General features: G+C 46.5%; 1 protein-coding gene across 1 annotated transcript in view; it reads right to left on the reverse strand.

Moving 5' to 3' along the window:
- Positions 1-19,904, reverse strand: part of LOC115468624 (patched domain-containing protein 3-like) — a 90,493-nt gene that overhangs the window by 45,863 nt on the left and 24,726 nt on the right. The window contains 1 exon segment of the mRNA XM_030200503.1: positions 12,112-12,233. Within this exon segment, the coding sequence (XP_030056363.1) occupies positions 12,112-12,233 (122 nt within the window).

A 19,904-nucleotide genomic window follows, 5' to 3' on the forward strand; every position in this document is an offset into this window, starting at 1 on the left:
TTTCAGTTATGTACAGGTCGCCGAATGCGACTTCTACCCGGCAATCCAGACGCTCTAGTGCCCGATCAATACTCCGTATACTGGGATATCTTACAAACTATTGTAAGTTCTCTGTCCTCAATTCCACAGGCTCTTTCGGACAGAAGAGGGGATTGTGATGCCAATAGATCCCCCCCTTTTCAAGTGGGTGATTTGGTGCATCGGCGTTATTATACGCACAAGACCTGGCGAGACCCCATCTACATCGGGCCCTTCAAGATAGAAGCTTTGTCAGCTACAGCTGCCAAGCTTGAGGACCACACATCCTGGGTCCATCTGAAAGATATACGAGCCTATCCGAATATCGAATCAGGCCTCCTTGATGTTTCCAGTTCAGCAGCCATTGCAGACACCTGTCCCACCACGGACCCCATCTCCACCGCCACTGAGCCCAAGACCACCGACCCCGCACCCAACACTGTTGAACCATCTTGACCAACTCGACCAAAGACTTAACCACTTAATTAACCTAGACCAGCCATCTCCTGAATCGCACCTACTTGATTTGGCTGATATCACCATCCAAACGATCACTGACTCACCAGAGTCACCACCTGAGCAACCACCAGTACTCGAATCTGCATTTGAGTGGCCATCCTCACCTCCACCTTCCAGTGTTCCAGAATTCCCACTTCCCTACGTTGACCTTCGTATTCGACTCATCCGAATCCGCAACTTAGCAGGTGAATTGGATCTGGGTGAACCGGAGTCCGCAGAGTTTTCAACAGTACAGAATTTGTACAGCAACATCAGTGAGCTGCTCGACATTTTACATTTGTATTTCCCGAATCACGCCAGATAAATGCCACGCCACGTCCAGCCACAGTCCACTCCAGAAGAAGCTATTCCTTTACAGAAAGTTCCAATTCCTTTACCACCTCCTTCAGCCTCTCCAGTTGGTATACTCCTCCGCAGGGAATCAACCCTCCGCAGAGAACCAACCTCAGAGAAACTTGCTGCCCTTGACGACATCAAGGAACCAGATCCACAAAAAACTGAATTTTATCCTGTTGACAAGTGTGACTCTGAGCAGTTATCTGAAACCAATACCCATTGGTCCAACGACTTTGACGGAACTTATCTGGAAGACGACACAATCCCAGACGACACGGACGCAAACAGCACCGTTGCAAGTGTTGTTTCAGCAGTAGTTACGGTGCTACATCAGTACACCCTCTTCTTCTGCTTTCCATCTGCTCGATTGTTTGCTGTTGGACTCTTGTGTTTGATCCTACTTTGTATAGGTTTGGTGTTGTTTTTCACTACCCTGTTTACCTATACTGCTGACAGAAACCTCGCAGATCTTTGGATCACACTTAGCGCCTTTCCCACTGGCAACGTTACTTTGCCCGTTGGAAACGCCACGGTACTTGCAACTACTTCTGTACTTGCGGCTACCCCTGCAGTACTTGCAACTACTTCTGTATTTGCAACTACTCCTGTTCCAACACCTACTACAGCAGCCTACACAGAGTTCCAACAGTATACCACATTCACACGCTTGTTTGGACACACATCCCTCCAAACGATCAAAAAGATCAGTCCCCTTGCCACCAGTTATCCCACCCCCTGGGCAGACACATCTGCCACAACAGACTTTTCAACTGGCCATCCTACAGTGCCTATTGAAAACTCTGCGACTACTCCTGTCCTCACTAATTCTCGTATTTTGCATTCTACAAGTGTTCCCAATAATATCAGTAGCACGGTCCATATTGTCCCCAATCTTACAACTACTTTTGAGGGTAATATTACCTTGCCTGAATTGCGAGCCACCCCTTCTCCTTATCCTCTTGTGCCTAATAGTGACGTTCCTCCTCCCACGAATACTACCTTAGCCGCCTCAAGTATCAGAGTCCCTGCCACATGTCCTCCTAGATAGCTACATTCCTTTTGACCATCAATATATGTCCCATCGCAGACCAGACAACCAGCCTTCTCCACAACAATCCGTTCCTTCCCTTGAATCTCCACCACTGTCGCCTTTTAATTTAGGTGATCCAGTAATCCCTGAACCCCCAGAGTACCTTTTAGATCCACGAGAATTAAGATATCCCCATTGGGACCCAGCCCCAGAAGACAGTCCCTATTGGGATCCCCTCACACGATATCAGATACTGTGTGAACCCCTACTTGAGAGTTGGACACTTGGTCCCAGTCGAGTAGTTACTCATACCCTAGCGTTGTTTGGAGGAAGCTTAGGTTTACAAGTTGAGCAGACTGAAGAGCTCCTAATAAGACCAGAAACTGGTGACGTAGTGGATTTTTGGTTAATCACATACGCCATACTTGGCACAGACTGGATACCTTTTCTATTCATTAGAGAGGTTGGATTGGGACCTTTGGAAGTATATAGTCTTTTCGAAGTCCCCAACCCCACCGAACAAGGAGCTACTAGAATTTACCCCCCATACCCAAGTTTCCCCTAATGATATATGAAGCCTTGATATACTTGGGAATACTAATTATAGTGATTGCAGTTCTTGCTAAGACCTTAGAGATAATTTTGTTACTCATTTTCATTAGCCGCCAATTGCCTTTTGTACAGTCCAGATCTAACATCTAATCATGAAAACTACCAACATGAAGTGCCTAGCCCTCCTGTTGTGTGTGCTCACCATGCCCATGGTACAAGGAACACAACAACTAGAAAGTTTTCTGCAACAATTCATGACTACATACGAAATAACATTACCCACTACTAAGGACACGACCACAATAACCCTTGATGTGTGTTCTTACACAATGTGTGGAGAACATCCTGTGCAGCAATATTTGTCAGCTTTTGAAATATACCTGTGTCCCTTCTCCAATTGCGGAAGTTGGGCGCAAGTATGGTGGTACACAGGTTCATGGGTTCCCTACTCAGGTAGCGAAATTCCAGATCTCAAAAAGAGCATTTCCATTATGAAATTGCGAGTGACTGGCCTTTGTTCAATGACCAAATGTAATCAAGTGGCTATCACTTTCAGAGGAGTAACGGCTGTTACATACAGAACCTATTCCTTAGGAATTGACGCCACAGGTAGAGACCCCATTGGGAAATTTAAGATTGTTCCACCCCCAGCCCAACCAGAAAGGAATCCTTTGATGCCAACAAAGATTCCAGAAGTAAAGATTCCTTATCAGATTGTGCCAATTAATAATTCCAAAGACCTAATGGCACTAGAAACAGGATTTGGAGAGACAAACTTGTGGCTTGAATGGGCGCATTATACTACAAAGAGTTTGAATGTTTCCAATTGTTATTTCTGTGCTCACGCAAGAGCAGAACCAACAATAGTCCCCTTTCCTTTAGATCTCTACAATGATCCAGATGGGTTTTGGTGTATGTTAGAGCTACTGCAGGTAACCACTAACATTAATCAGTCTTGTCAACACCTTGACCAACACCACCCCTACTTACCCCCTCGGCTGAGGGTGCCTCCTGCATTCAGGATTCCAGATCCTGGTACCAGATATCATACATGTCTGGAACGATATGGAGTGAAAAATTCACGGTTTTTGGGAAACTTGACTAATTGCAATAGTTCCCTAACAAAGGGAGCCCTGAGGGGTCTGAACCTTACGGACTTCTCACAAGCTAGGGCCGATATATGGTGGTATTGTGGAACCCACGCTATCCACCATACACTTCACAGAAGTTGGACAGGCAGATGTGCCTTAGTCAAATTGGTAATTCCAATCATCATAGCATCCTTGCTCCCTTCTCATAGCAGTTCTTCCTCAAGAGTGAAGAGACATGCAATGCCTGGATCCTTCGATGATCGGGTATATATAGATGCAATTGGAGTTCCAAGAGGGGTCCCTGATGAGTTCAAGGCCCGAAACCAGATTGCTGCAGGGTTCGAATCCGCCTTCTTTTGGTGGGCGACTATTAACAAAAATGTCGACTGGATCAACTATATATATTACAACCAGCAGAGATTTGTAAACTACACCAGAGATGCGGTTCAAGGAATTGCAGCGCAATTAGACGCCACCAGCAGGATGACGTTAGAAAATAGATTAGTGCTTGACCAGATCCTGGCAGCAGATGGCGGAGTGTGCCACAAAATAGGTACACAGTGTTGCACCTTTATCCCCAACAATACTGCACCAGATGGATCAATTACCAGAGCTTTGAAAGGTCTTACCTCACTGTCACAAGAATTGGCAGAGAACTCTGGTGTCGACACATCTTGGACTGGTTGGATGGATAAAGCTTTTGGTAAATGGAAAACATTTATCATTTCAGCAGCTACCACCATAATCATAGTGGTAGCAATTTTTGTATTAGTAGGATGTTGCATAATCCCTTGTGCTAGAGGCTTAGTAGAACGTTTAATTGAAACCGCAATAACAAAAAAGACAACCGCAGGACAATATGCCCTGTATGAAAATCTCCTTCCCAACACCACAGGAGATAACACATTGGACTATCTCCCTATGAGATGGACCAATCGCTATGCAACCGCTAGAGACACAGTAGAAATGTCTGCAACTGTATAATCAGGTAGTAGCACACAGGGATACTATACAATAACGTAAAGCTTTATGAAACGATGTACTTAATACTCAAAATGACTATCCAGCTTATAATCGAACGAGAAAAACGCCCAAGTTCCGACCTAAATCGGGAGATGGGCGTTTATCTCACAAAAACGAAGAACGCGGTATAATCAAAAGCCGAATTTGGGACGCTTTCAACTGCACTCCGTCGCGGATGCGGACAAAGTGGACGGGGGCGTGTCGAAGGCGTGTCGAAGGCGGAACTGGGGCGTGGTTATCACCCGAACAGAGATGGGCGCCCTTCGCCGATAATGGATGCGTTTGTAGCTAGAATTTAGGGCACTTTTCCTGGACCCTGTTTTTTCACGAATAAGGCCCCAAAAAGTGCCCTAAATGACCAGATGACCACTGGAGGGAATCGGGGATGACCTCCCCTGACTCCCCCAGTGGTCACTAACCCCCTCCCACCACAAAAAAAATGATGTTTCACAACTTTTATTTTCACCCACAAATGTCATACCCTCCTCCCAGGCAGCAGTATGCAGGTCCCTGGAGCAGTTCTTAGGGGGTGCAGTGGACGTCAGGCAGGTGGACCCAGGCCCATCCCCCCTACCTGTTACAATTGTGCTGCTTAATGCTTATTAGTCGTCCAACCCCCCCAAACCCACTGTACCCACATGTAGGTGCTCCCCTTCACCCCTTAGGGCTATAATAATGGTGTAGACTTGTGGGCAGTGGGTTTTGAGGGGGATTTGGGGGGCTCAACACCCAAGGAAAGGGTGCTATGCACCTGGGAGCTCTTTTACCTTTTTTTTTGTTTTTGTAAAAGTGCCCCCTAGGGTGCCCGGTTGGTGTCCTGGCATGTGAGGGGGACCAGTGCACTACGAATCCTGGCCCCTCCCACGAACAAATGCCTTGGAGTTATTCGTTTTTGAGCTGGGCGCTTTCATTTTCCGTTATCGCTGAAAAGCAAAAACGCCCAGCTCACACATTGGCGAATAAAACATGGGCGTCTATTTTTTTCGTTAATACAGTTTGGTCCGCCCCTTCACGGACCCGTTCTCGGAGATTAACGCCCATGGAGATAGGCGTTTCTGTTCCATTATGCCCCTCCACGTAATCTATGCAAATGTATACTCAGGATATGATCAGTATATAACCAAAGAATGAATGATTGTTAGCAATATATACACATAGGTAAGAATAAGATAGAACCTGCATATTAATAGGTTGAAAAATATAGTTGTTGTAACTATGGTATGTCACTCAACTGTAGATCAGAGTAAGTCCCAAGAAGGATTGAAATAACAGAAGTAGTGCTTGTGTGGTAATCGTAATTCAAACAAGTTGGACTATACAGGTTTTTGATTGAACTCACCAAATGCAGTAAACTGATAGAATACCTTCTGGAATGGATGGTACCACGGTATGTTAACCCTGGTGTCACCCTATGGGATAGGGTGAAGAGGGGAATGTTAATATGTGTTGTGGCTTGAGGCCTATCCACTGGAATGGTGGTGGGCCAAGTTACAGGGATTTGGCCAGCTAAGAAGCCCTGACTAGGCCTGATAACCCACTAATGGCCTTATAGTTGAGAACCTGCAAAAGCAGGACTGCATGAAGAGTCTTGACAAAACCTGGTACAACTTTCTGAATTAAAGTAGCACTTATGATGAAGGAATAATGGAAAAGAATGGATAAAATTTGGTCTTTAAAATGGAGTTTGTGCAAGATGGCACTCAGATCATAAGATGATATGAAAGATGATATGAAACTTGTATTAAGAGAGAGAGAAAAACAAGGTGTTGACAAAAACGGAAATGTCACAATCATTTGCAATAGCTAAAATAGATATTTTTGAAACAAGAAAAACAAGTTGTTTACAATAACGGAAATTGCAAAATGTCTTGCAATAGCTAGAACGGAAAGGAGAGGTGGGTACATATGCGCACCTGCCGGAAAGGAAAGTATGATTCAGAGGTTAGGCAATATTGAGAAAAAAAAGGGTCTTGCCATTGACTTGCATAGAGACCTTTGCCTATAAAAGGGGTGAGATTTTGGCAGATCGTTGGAACATTCCCCAACTCTTCTTGAAGGACAGAACTCTGTGCAGTTGAGCCCAGATGTACTAAATTGAAGACTTTATTTTGGTAAGAATAAACAGAATCTTATTCCTAGAAACTATCTTTGTCTTTATTTCTATTTATTGTATTTACTCTTTACCTATCATTTACACTACCAAATAATACACACACAGGTGACAGTTACTCCCTGAACAAATTTGGGTTGATTTTTAATAGTATATATGTGGGAACATAAATGGCCAAAGATTCACTTAGACCCAGAGCGAGAGAAAGCCGTGGTCATGGGAATTAGATTTGAGCTGCGCCTTCTGATGGCTCCCCAGAATAGACCCCCATGGGACTGGGTGACACTGGAGGTCAGGGAAACAATTCAAACACTTTTGGATGAGGTAACCCTCTTTATATCTCCGTGTGGAGGGGTCCAGAAGGGGTCTAAAAAGGGGGGGCATTAAAACAATATCCATCCATGCCCATCTGTCCCTTCCATTCATCCCTATCCAGCAATTCCCCTCTCCCTGAGTCCTGCCCTTCCAATCCATGCCCATCCATGCTCCTGTCACCTGGCCCCTCCATTTTTCCCTATCCAGCATTTCCCCTCTCTGCCTGAGGCCTGCCCTGCAATCCATATCCATCCATGCCCATCTGTCCCCTCCATTCATCCCTGTGCAGCAATTTCCCTCTCCCTGAGTCCTGCCCTTTCAATTCATGCTCATCTGTCACCTGGCCCCTCCATTTTTCCCTATCCAGCAATTGCCCTCTCTACCTGAGGCCTGCCCTGCAATCCATATCCATCCATGCCCATCTGTCCCCTCTATTCATCCCTATCCAGCAATTTCCCTCTCTCTCTTAGTCCTGCCCTCCCAATCCATGCCCATCCATGTTCCTCTGTCCCCTGCCCCCTCCATTCATCCATTTCCAGTAATTCCCCTCTCTCCCTGAGTCCTGCCCTCCCAATCCATGCCCATCCATGCTCCTCTGTCCCCTGCCGCTTCCATTCATCCTTTTCCAGCAAGTCCCCTCTCTCCCTTCCATGCCCCCCCCCCCCCTTCGCATCCATGCTCCTCTCTCTCCCATGTCCCAGCCTGGCCCGCCCTCTTCTCCCCCCCCTTCGCATCCATGCCCCCCCCTTCGCATCCTTGTTTTTTTTTTTTTCTTCTTCGTTTTAACTTTACCTTCGTGGCGGTTCGTGCAGCGAAGCGTCAGGGAAGTAGGCGGCGCTCCCGACATCTAGCTTTCCCTTCGCTGTGTCTCGCCTTCTTTTGAAGGCGGAACACAGCGAAGTGAAGGCTAGACGTCGGGAGCGCCGCCTCCTTCCCTGACGCTTCGCTTCCGGATTTGTTTGGTTTGAGGCGAGGGCGGGGCAGAGACGGCTGGCTGGCTGGCTTGAAGGCTTCACACCACGAATCCACGAACCCTTCAGCCTGGGAGTGACGTCAGATGGCTTCATGGCTTCAAGGCTTCAAGGCTTCAGGCTTCAAGGCTTCAGGCTTCACAGAACGTTGTCCTCAGAACGTTGAGGGTGCGTTTTATTATATTAGATTAATTTTTTTCCTTTTGTTAACAGGGCATGGTCATTGTTGGGTCATGTCACTAACTGGCGTAACTGGACTCTTGGATCTTGAAGAGTCTTAATTCGTGTGTGCTAGTGAAATTATTTTAAACATTTGACCGGGCTGTTGGCCAGGTAATACTCCCAGCGTGGGAAGGCTGCAAAAGATATTACTCCTGGTGCTTTCATTTTTTGCCTGTAATCAGACCACCATTTCCCTATTTCTTTCCTTGGTCCCTACTAAGTATACTTATTATCCTTCACTTAGTTTTCTGAGTGAGTGAACAAGATCCTAGCATTTCCTCCTTCTATCTATATTAATAATTCTCACCTCCAATTCTGAAGCTCACAGTGTGGCAGGGAACCACTGAAGCCCTGCACTGCTGTACCCTGTCAGCACCACTCACTCTCACTCTCACTCATACACCCGCCCTCAGCCATGCCCCTTCCGGACATAATTCCCTACCTCAACATTCTATTGAGGCCCCAAGCTCCAGCCACTTCCGTGAAGGGTTCGTGGATTCATGGTGGTGACGCCCTCGTGTCCAACGTTCTGTCGCGGCCGGAGCGATTTTCAAGATGGCGCCGAACAGGAACGTGATGACGTTGCTGATGTCGCGATTTTCTGCAATGCGAATGGCGCCGAACAGCAATGTCAGGACGCTACGCCCACACCGATTTTCACCAACGCGACAAAACGAAGATGGCGCCCCACACCGGCGCAACACAAATGTACAAAACCGCTTCGGGGGCGACGCAGCCAGCCACACACACTGAACGTCGGACGGTGCGAGCGACGGTTGACAACGTGGATGCAACACCTCACAGGTTTCCTCTTCTGTCCCTGTATGCCGATGACAGGAGAGGGAGGGAGGGGGAGGGGAAGGGAACCTTGCTAGCGCCCGTTTCATTTCTTACAGAAACGGGCATTTATTGCTAGTTTTTCCATAATCTTCTCCTTTCTTACCTCTTCACTTTCTTGTCACTTAGATTACTTCTTACTATATATAAGTGCTAAATAGTAGTAGTAGTACTATCATTTCATCCTCTGTTTTCTCTTCATGATCGCCCTATTCCTCCTTCTGGTATCACATTTGCCATCTCTCTCACTTCATCATTCCCCTCTTCTTCTTTCCAACTTCTCAGTCCAGTTCCCTCTCTTGCTTTTATCTTTCCATGCTTCAGTCAGCTCCTTTGATTTTCTACCTATAGTATTATTCATTCATTCATTCTTGATATACTACCTTTCTGTGGTACAATTTTTATATATGGCTCAGTATTGAAGCAGTATACAAAAATTCAGCTCCCCCTTGATCTCCCCAAACCGAACCAACTGACTAACATAGTACTAACTTTTTGATTTTCAGCATTTCTCAAAGGCTGCAGTAGAAGGAGAAGAAGGCTTTGCTTACATGCTGGCATTGGGATAAAACAGAGAAGCCAAATACATGAACAGTGGATCCAAAAACGTCCTTTCACAGATGGTGTTTCCTAAACAAGGTCTTTATTCAAATCAATAAAAACAACCCGCCGTGATTCGTGTTTCAGCTGTAGAGGCCTGCGTCAGGGGTCTATGAGTAAACATAAAACAGAGAAGGCCATATGCTGTTGCCAGCAATGGAAGGATGCAGAGAAGGTCTTCTGCTGGTTCTGAGGGACAGAGAACACCATCTGCTGATGTCTAGAGGTGAGGAATATCTTATGCCATGCCAGTAGTAAGAGAAGGCAGATAAGGCCCCCCACATGGTCCAGAAGAGAGAGGCCTGGTTTTAATGCTGAAAATGTAAGGAAGGAGAGAAGTCCTGTGTTGTTACCAGGAATTTGGAAAAGACCCTGTGCTGCTGCCAGTAGACATAGGAGGAGAAGACTTCACACCAGTGCTTGTGATGGGAATAGGTGGATTAAGTACCAAACTAATACCAGTAGTGAGGACAGCAGGAACCATAGGAACAAAGTAGCTAGGTACACTTTCCGGGCCCATGCTACAGGCTTCTTTCTCTTCTGTGCTGTTCTCTCTCTAAATAGGACATATCTAAAGGATAAAAGGGAGTAGCCAAGGGAATCAGGAGCTTGGATTACTTGCTCTCTCTCCATAGTAAACAGAGTAGTAGGGTACAGATATATAGGTGGTGGAGTTAAATATAGTCACATGTAATAAAGGAAGCATGAACAGTGGTGATGCAAACATAGCCACATGTGATAAATCTAGCACTGGAACATTTGGCTTGAAAAAGAAACCAATGGGTGAAATGGTAGCCCCATCCGGTTATTCTGAAAAAGATACGTTTTTAAAAGTTCATACACATATTGTTGGGATTGTAAAAAAGTGCACAGATTTGATGAAATTCTTCAAAAATCCACACAGAGACCAATGAAAGATGAATTAAGTCCAAATAGTAGGTGAATACTGCACCAAAAACAGGGCATCAGAGGTCTTTCCCTCTTTAAGTAGTGTAGCTGGGTCACCCTTCCAGGACCCAGCCAGGCTCAACCCTGCTTAGCTGCCTTCTCCTTCACACAGCTGCCCTCGCTCCACAGCAATCTGGCTGCTCTGAGCCTCAGCTCCAGGCCGCCTTCTTCCCTCCGTTCCTTTCACAGAGGCACATTCAAAGCACAACGTTTAAGTAAGAGCTTTTATTTTCTTGCTTCAGGTCAACATAAATGCCCAGGCACACCTTAACTCCAGGTTGTTTAGGGCTTGCTGCCCAAAGCACAAGTCAGGTTCAAAACAGTCCATATAACTTCACTTCACTTGACCTAAGATTACTTCTCTTAGGGAACAGTACATTATCAGAAAGAAAACACAGTAGGTTGTAGCCCAGACCTTTTCAGTATGAAACAGTTTACACAGTCTTTCTTGCACCTCCTTACAGCACAGTTACACAGCTTCATCCCCACCTGGTTCAGGCTGGGGTTTCAATTGTGCCCAGCCCTCTTTCTCTCCCAGGGCTGCACCTGTTTCCTCTTTAGTAGAGATCTCCCCCAGCGCCTCAGTCTCTCTCCTCTGGTCTTCCACCACTCTCTCCAAGGCACAGCTAGCCACCCTCTTACAGCAGCTTTTCGGGTTTGAGCCAGAGCTCCAATCTCCATCTGTTCCTCCTCTAGCCCTTCAGTAATCTCCATTTTGTCCTCCTCTTCAACTTCCCCCGCCCCCAACCTCTCCAGCTGGCCCTCATCACCTTCCTCAGAGACCATTTCCCAATCTTCTATCTCCTCCCCTACCTCGTGCACAGCTGGGTGGGGAAGAGAAGGATTCTGGGACTGGTAGTTCCTCCCCTTCTTCCTTAACCCAGCCAACCTCTCTGCCTCTGGTAGCCCAGCTTTCTGAATGTGGGTGTTGTGCACATGAAATCTGCCCCGTTGGGATTCCCCAGCTCCCTGCACCCCCTTTCTTCTGCACTCTCACAGGAGTCTAGTGGTTAGTGCAGTGGACTTTGATCTTGGGGAACTGAGTTCAATTCCCACTGCAGCTCCTTGTGACTCTGGGCAAATCACTTAACCCTCCATCGCCCCTAGTATAAAATAAGTACCTGAATATATGTAAACTGCTTTGAATGTAGTTGTAAAAACCTCAGAAAGGCGATATATCAAGTGCTATTTCCATTAATATCAGAAGTGATTTTTATTTATGTAGTTCATATTTCAGTTAGCCTGGGATTTAATCTCTGATTTTTGGAGAGGAGGGCAGGAATTCAAGGATACCTCCCTCAGGTGATCTAGTTTTGTCTCTGGTCCTATTTTTCTAGACTCGATAAGTGGGCCTCTTCCAGACTGTTTATCTTCATCCTGATGAAGTCTCCCGCCTGGCCTAGGCTAAATAGCAACAAGGGTCAGTATCCACTGCTGCCAAACAAACTTTTTGCTGGTGATCAAATTTCATTAGTCACAGCAGAAAGAATGATTGCTAGTTATAAAAACTCAAAAAGAAGCAAACCCATAAAAACATACCTGTTACAGGACACAATTGAAAAAGTTATGGTCAGAAAATATGTGATGGAGAACAAAGGAATTATAGACAATGAATTTCTTTCAAATTCCTCCTGCCGGGATAATGATGTGAAGTAGGATACCTATCATAAAAATGTTATTAGTGAAATTCAGTGTTATTTCATTTTTACATTCATTTTATCAGAAGGTTACTGAATCCTACATAATAATTCTCACCTCCAATGTTCTGAATGTTGCCTGGGACCGTGGATCCCTCGGAGGTGGTCTGCTTCCGTTGGTAGATCAGAATGACGTCATGAAGTGGCACGCGCAAACAAAAAAAAATTCGAGACTGGCTGCCGCCCTCGCGAACCTGTACTATAGTCTCCATGTCTCTCTGGCCCGCCCTCGCGTCAAAACATGATGACGTTGAGGGCGGGTAATCTCTCCTACTCCTCCCCCTGCCTGAATAACGCCGGCGCAGACGCGAAGACAACTTCGGATGACAGCACAGGTACGTGATGGCATCAGGGGAGGTTTTTCTGCGGGAAGGGGGGTCGACAGGGTCACGGAAGGGGGGTCCAGGGGTCAGTAACGCGGAGGGGGTGGTTGAAATCAGAGGGAGGGGGGAGTCTGGAACTCGGTGGCAGGGGCGTGAGGGGGGCTTGAACTGGGAGGGGGGTCTGGAACTCAGAAGGAAGGGGGTCTGCAACTCAGAAGGAAGGGAGGGAGGAGGGTCTGGAACTCAGAAGGAAGGGGGTCTGGAACTCAGGAGGGAGGGAGGGGGGTGTGGAACTCAGAAGGAAGGGGGGTGTGGAACTCAGAAGGAAGGGAGGGAGGGGGTCTGGAACTCGGAAGGGAGGGGGTCTGGAACAAGGGAGGGAGGGTGGTGGGGGGGGATTCCATTGCTAGCGCCCGTTTCATTGCCTACCGAAACGGGCCTTTTTTACTAGTAATACATATTTGGTGTTTCAGAAAGTTATATAGGCTTTTATACAAAATAATGACTCATAGTTTGCTCAGTCTTCCTCATTTCCATTCTGAAACCAATTTCTATTACACCATTAGGTCCAATACTAGTATATATGCTCATAAAATTATAATTGCTTCTTTTTTTTTTTAAACTCTTTGAAGACAGTATTCAGCAAGCTGGTGAGTGGTAAAATTAATCAGTAATATTATCTGGATAACTTTCACTGTATATTAAGTGGGGTTTATCTAGTTGGGTCTGTCATTGAATATAGAGTATCTGCTTAAAGATATCTGGACAGCTTTTTGATAGAATTTTCTGTGAATTAGACTGTCCACCTAACTTTTTATGACCAGTCAATAACATGTCAGTGCGTAAAACAGGGTCTTATGTATAGAAATGAGGCTTTTGAAAACCACCCAACATAACTCATAAGTATTTGCATATCAGGGAGGTGTTCCTAAGGGTGTGCCCCAACTGCTCAACTGTTAGCTCACATGTTGCTGGAACATTTCAGAGTAAGACCTAAGAAAATCACCTCAAATGGAGGGGGTTTCCTTTCAGAAGGCCCTACATGAAAGGATGTTTAAAAGATTCCATCTCCCACAGGGACCAACCCTCCATTCTTTTGTGTTTAAGGCCTATAACATACTCTGTCAGTCTTGGGTCAAGGCTGATGTCCTATGAAATAAAATATGAAATACGATTGCATCATTAACAAAACCAGTATTTTTAAAATAGGTTTTATATTGGTGATGAAAGACAGACCTAGGGAATTAAAATTGGGGAAAACTAAAAGATCCCCAGGGAGAGGAGGAAGAGAACCCACAGAAAATGGAGGAGGACTTAAAGGTGCTGGGGTACTGACATGGAGAGGGCATCCTTTGTGATCAAGAGTGGACACAATCTGGGAGACCATCTGGAGTGTCCAGTCTTGAGCATGACCCATTCTCTCCATTTTCATTCCTGGTTCCTCAGCTTTCTCTCTATGCAGAGAACCAGCTGCTTAGCTGGTGCAACACTGCAGCTCTGCTCCATCCCTGCTGGTCTGAGAAAGATGAGCCATAATTCTCCCTCAGCCTCAAACTCAGCAAGGAATGGTGGGGCTGGGGCAGTACAGGGTATATGGCTGGCTGCAGGGAGAAGAAAGACCTTCAACTGCAGGACCACCTTCTGCTCCTCATCCTCGAGTCTCTAGGCAGACAGAGGGAAACGTTATATGGAGAGGAATGGTGAGGGATGGCGAAAGGAACAAAATGACAGAAGAGGGTTGCTGGCTCTTTTTTAGGGATGAATGAACTTTCTAGCCCTAACAAGAGGTTAGTGTGAAAGTGATAAAGAACAAGTTTATTTTTATTTATTTATTTATGCTCTTGGTACACCACAAGGGGGCCTACAGGCAGTTATGTGGTTTACAACATAGTCAGTGGTGTGCTGGAGCCGGCTCGCAAGAGCCAGTTGTTAAATTTTGACAGGTCTTGCGAGCCGGTTGTTCTTCAGGGCGAGCCAGCTCCATTATACGAGGTAAGCATGGCAGGAGGGCGCCATCACAGGCCATGCTTACCTCCCCTCCCGCTCCCAAACATGTCCAGCGATTGTCCTTCGCCCCCACCCTCCTCTCCCGCTCCCATCCATCTTTTTCTATTACCTCCATCGAAGCGCCGCATTATTTAAAGCCCTGCTGCCTGTCTCCAGCCTTCCCTGCTTGCTTCATGATGAGTTTGTTCCCTCAGAGCCCGCCTTCTGACGTCATTTCCTTTTTCTGCGAAGGCGGGCTCTGAGGGAACAAACTCATCACGAAGCAAGCAGGGAAGGCTGGAGTGCAAAACATGGCCATGTTGGACTTTTTACTTATGCAATTTTAATTCTGTTGCAGTGATTAAATTTTTGACTTTGGACAATTTTCATCGATCTGCTGTTTTGTTGTCCACAGAAGGGCAATGCCAGACATGGTGGCGGGGGGGGGGGGGGGGGGGAAGATATACGGACACAGAGGGATGATGCTAAACATGAGGCAGAATGGGAACACAGAAGGGAGAAGCCGGACACCAGGGGAGGAGATAGGGACATAGAGGGATGATGATGGATACAGGGATATGAACACAGGGACACAGAGAAAGGGAGTTGCTGAACATGGAGGAACATAGGGACACAGAAATGGAAGATGGATAGTGGACATGGAGAGAGAAGAAATATCAAATGGACAGGAATGTGAGTTAGGAGAAGACAGAAGGAAGAAGAAATCAGAGTCTAGGATCAACATGATTTGAAAAATAAAATGACCAGACAACAAAATATAGAAAAACAATTGTATTATCTATTTTGTGATTAGAATATGTCAGATTTGAAATGTACATCCTGCCAGAACTGGTGTTAGACATGGCTGGGACCCAGGGCACAAATTGGGGAAGGGATCCCAAAGCCAGGCTGCAACTTCTTCAGCTTCTGGCAGGCTTGGGGCTCTCTCTGGCCAGGGGGCCAAGGGCAATTGCACGTCCCTAACACCATACCTGGCATATACCATCTTTGTATTTTACCCAGTATAGGAGGAAATGAACTTCTTTATATTTTTCTGGTGTTGTACTACATGCAAGGTCTGGCTTCTTGGGGTTTTGGTTTAATTTATGTTTATGGTTTGTGGTCACTTATTCTGTATTTGGCATTTGTGTTCTGTGTGTGTGTGATAGAAGTATTCCATTATCATGAACTTTCTATGTTGTACTCTGTAGTAATTTGGCTTGTTCAGTTTTCCCAATAGAGGTATTGATATTTTAGGACCCTATTGTAATATTTAGGCTCCTAAAAAATATCATAGGTAGGATCCTTGCTTTGAAAATTAGTGCTGGCATGATGGATTTGCTCTAGGTTCTTAGTGACTTTTTGTTTTCTAGGGGGTCAATATTTAGCCAGCAGCAGTGAGCGTTTTGCTGACCGCTGCCAGCATTATTCCCTGATGTTCAATGCTGGGTCATGTTCGGGCTTCGGCATTGAATATCCGTTTTTTGTGGAGCCGGCTAACACATGATAGCCAGTTAAGTCGATGTTCAGAACTTAACTGGCTATGGGTTGCCACATAAAGATAGGACCATGTTTTTAAAAGATAGGACCATGTTTTATGCAGTTTAGGAGTATATACTGCCCATATCTGCTTGTATGAATAAGGCCTGCATTAGCCTAACTGAGGTCTATGAACCAAACTCTGACTAGGCCAGGAGTCATCTTTTTAGGACAATACAATGAAGATACATACCTGTAGCAGGTATTCTTCGAGGACAGCAGGCTCAATATTCTTACGTGTGTGGGGGGGTGGAGGGGGGGGGGGTCATCGTCCGTGACGACCCAGGAGACCGGAAGAAAACTTCAAAAGATCAAGAACCTTCCCGAACATTCCGCCTCGCGGGCCGACCCACCGTGTGTGTGTGAGCGGCTTCCCGCCCACAACGTGAACGTGCAGTGCCCAGTTTAATAAAAAGCAAAACATATAAGAGGAACAACTCCAATGGGGAGGAGGGAGGGTTGTAAGAATATTGAGCCTGCTGTCCTCGGAGAATACCTGCTACAGGTACGTATCTTATTTTTCTCCGAGGACATGCAGGCTAAATATTCTTACGTATGGGGTATCCCTAGCCCCCAGGCTCACTCAAAACAAAGAACATTGGTCAATTGGGCCTCACAATGGCGAGGACGTAACAGAGATTGACCTGAAAATAAACACAACTACGTGAGAGTGCAGCCTGGAACAAAACAGAAATGGGCCTAGGAAGGTGGAGTTGGATTCTAAACCCCGAACAGATTCTGCAGCACCGACTGTCCAAACCGACTGTCACGTCGGGTATCCTGCTGAAGAAAGTAGTGAGATGTGAATGTGTGGACTGATGACCACTTTGCAGCCTTGCAAATCTCTTCAATAGAAGCTGACTTCAAGTGAGCTACTGACGCAGCCATGGCTCTAACATTGTGAGCTGTGACATGGCCCTCTAGAGTCAGCCCAGCTTGGGCATAAGTGAAGGAAATGCAATCCGCTAGCCAGTTAGGGATGGTGCGTTTTCCGATGGCAACTCCCCTCCTGTTGGGATCAAAAGAAACAAACAATTGGGCGGACTATCCATAGGGCTTTGTCCACTCCACGTAAAAGTCCAATGCTCTCTTACAGTCCAAGGTATGCAACCTGTCCTTTACAGAGCGGGTATGTGGATGGGGAAAAAATGTTGGCAAGACAATTGACTGGTTCAAATGGAACTCCGACACCACCTTTGGCAGGAACGTAGGGTGTGTGCGGAGGACTACCCTGTTATGATGAAATTTAATATAAGGTGCATGGACTACCAAGGCTTGGAGCTCACTGACTCTATGAGCTGAAGTAACAGCCACAAAGAAAATGACCTTCCAGGTCAAGTACTTCAGATGGCAGGAATTCAGTGGCTCAAAAGGAGCTTTCATCAGCTGGGTGAGAACGACGTTGAGATCCCATGACACTGGTGGAAGTTTGACTGGGGGCTTTGACAAAAGCAAACCTCTCAAGAAACGAATTAAAGGCTGTCCAGAGATAGGCTGACCTTCTACGCGTTGATGGTAAGCACTGATTGCACTAAGGTGAACTCTTACGGAGTTGGTCTTGAGACCAGACTCTGATAAGTGTAGAAGGTATTCAAGTAGGGTCCATGTAGGACAGGAAAAAGGATCTAGGGCCTTGCTGTCACACCAGACAGCAACCTTCCTCCATTTAAAAGAATAACACTTTTTTGTGGAATCTTTCCTGGAAGCAAGCAAGACTTGGGAGACACCCTCTGAAAGACCCAAGGAGGCAAGTTCTAAGCTCTCAACATCCAGGCCGTGAGAGCCAGAGACTGGAGTTTGGGATGTACAAGCGACCCCTTGTTCTGGGTGATGAGGGTCAGAAAACACTCCAATCTCCACGGTTCTTTGGAGGACAACTCCAGAAGAAGAGGAAACCAGATCTGACGGGGCCAGAAAGGTGCAATCAGAATCATGGTTCCATGGTCTTGCCTGAGTTTCAGCAGAGTTTTCCCTACTAGAGGTATGGGAGGATACGCATACAGAAGGCCTGTCCCCCAATGTAGGAGAAAAGCTAGGATCTGACGCTAGTCTGTCGTGGGCCTGAAGTCTGGAACAGAACTTAGGGACCTTGTGATTGGTTTGAGTGGCGAAAAGATCCACCAAGGGGGTGCCCAACGCTCGGAAGATCTTGCAGACAACATCCATGTTCAGAGACCACTCGTGAGGTTGCATTATCCTGCTCAGCCTGTCGGACAGACTGTTGTTTACGCCTGCTAGTTATGTGACCTGGAGAAACATACCATGATCGTGAGCCCAAAGCCACATCCTGATGGCTTCCTGACACAGAGAGCGAGATCCGGTGCCCCCCTGCTTGTTGGTGTAATACATAGCAACCTGATTGTCTTTCTGAATTAGAATGATTCGGTTTGACAGCCGATCTCTGAAAGCCTTGAGAGCGTTCCAGATCGCTCGTAATTCCAGGAGGTTAATCTGAAGATCCTTTTCCTGAAAGGACCAAACTCCCTGAGTGTGAAGTCCATCTACATGAGCTCCCCACAACAGGAGGGATGCATCCGTCATCAGCACTTTTTGTGGCTGAGGAATTTGGAATGGATGTCCCAAGGTCAGATTGGTTCGAATGGTCCACCACTGAAGGAAACTGCAAAAACTGGTGAAGAGATGGATCACATCCTCTAGATCCCCTGTGGCTTGGCAACACTGGGAAGCTAGGGTCCATTGACCTGATCTCATATGTAGGCATGCCATGGGAGTCACATGAACTGTGGAAGCCATGTGCCCTAAAAGTCTCAACATCTGCCGAGCTGTGATCTATTGAGACGCTCGAGCCAAGGACACTAGGGCCAGAAGATTGTCTGCCCTTGCCTGAGGAAGATAAGCTTGAGACGTCCGAGTGTCCAACAGAGCTCCAATTAATCTAATTTTTGAACCGGGACAAGATGGGACTTGGGATAATTGATTACAAACCCCAGTAGCTCCAGCAGTCGAATAGTCATCCGCATGGACTGTAGAGCCCCTGCCTCCGAGGTGCTCTTCACCAGCCAATCGTCGAGATAAGGGAACACATGCACTCCCAGTCTGCGTAGCGATGCTGCAACAACTGCCAAGCACTTTGTGAAGACCCTGGGCGCAGATGCAAGACCAAAGGGCAGTACACAGTACTGAAAGTGCTGAGTTCCCAGTCAGAATCGAAGATACTTCCTGTGAGCTGGGAGTACCGAAATGTGAGTATAGGCATCCTTTAAGTCCAGAGAGCATAGCCAATCTTTTTCCTGAATCGTGGGAAGAAGGGTGCCCAGGGAAACCATCCTGAACTTTTCTCGGACTATGAATTTGTTCAGGGCCCTTAGGTCTAGGATGGGACGCATCCCCCCTGTTTTCTTTTGCACAAGGAAGTACCTGGAATAGAATCCCAGCCCTTCTTCCCCTGGTGGAACGTGTTCAACCGAATTGGCCTTTAGAAGGGCAGAGAGTTCCTCTGCAAGTACCTGCTTGTGCTGGGAGCTGAAGGATTGAGCTCCCGGTAAGCAATTTGGAGGTTTGGATTCCAGATTGAGTGTGTATCCTAACCAGACTATTTGAAGAACCCACCTGTCTGAGGTTATAAGAGGCCACTTTTGGTGAAAAAATTTTAACCTCCCTCCGACAGGCAAGCCGCCTGGTATGGATACTTTTACTGCGTCTATGCTACACTGGAGCCAGTCAAAAACTCGTCTCTTGCTTTTGCTGGGGAGCTCTAGGGGCCTTAGGCGCACGGCGTTGACGAGAATGCGCATGCTGGGACTGAGCCTGAACCAGCTGTCGAGAA

The sequence above is a fragment of the Microcaecilia unicolor genome, chromosome 1 (assembly GCF_901765095.1).
Source record: "Microcaecilia unicolor chromosome 1, aMicUni1.1, whole genome shotgun sequence".
NCBI classification, from domain to species: domain Eukaryota; kingdom Metazoa; phylum Chordata; class Amphibia; order Gymnophiona; family Siphonopidae; genus Microcaecilia; species Microcaecilia unicolor.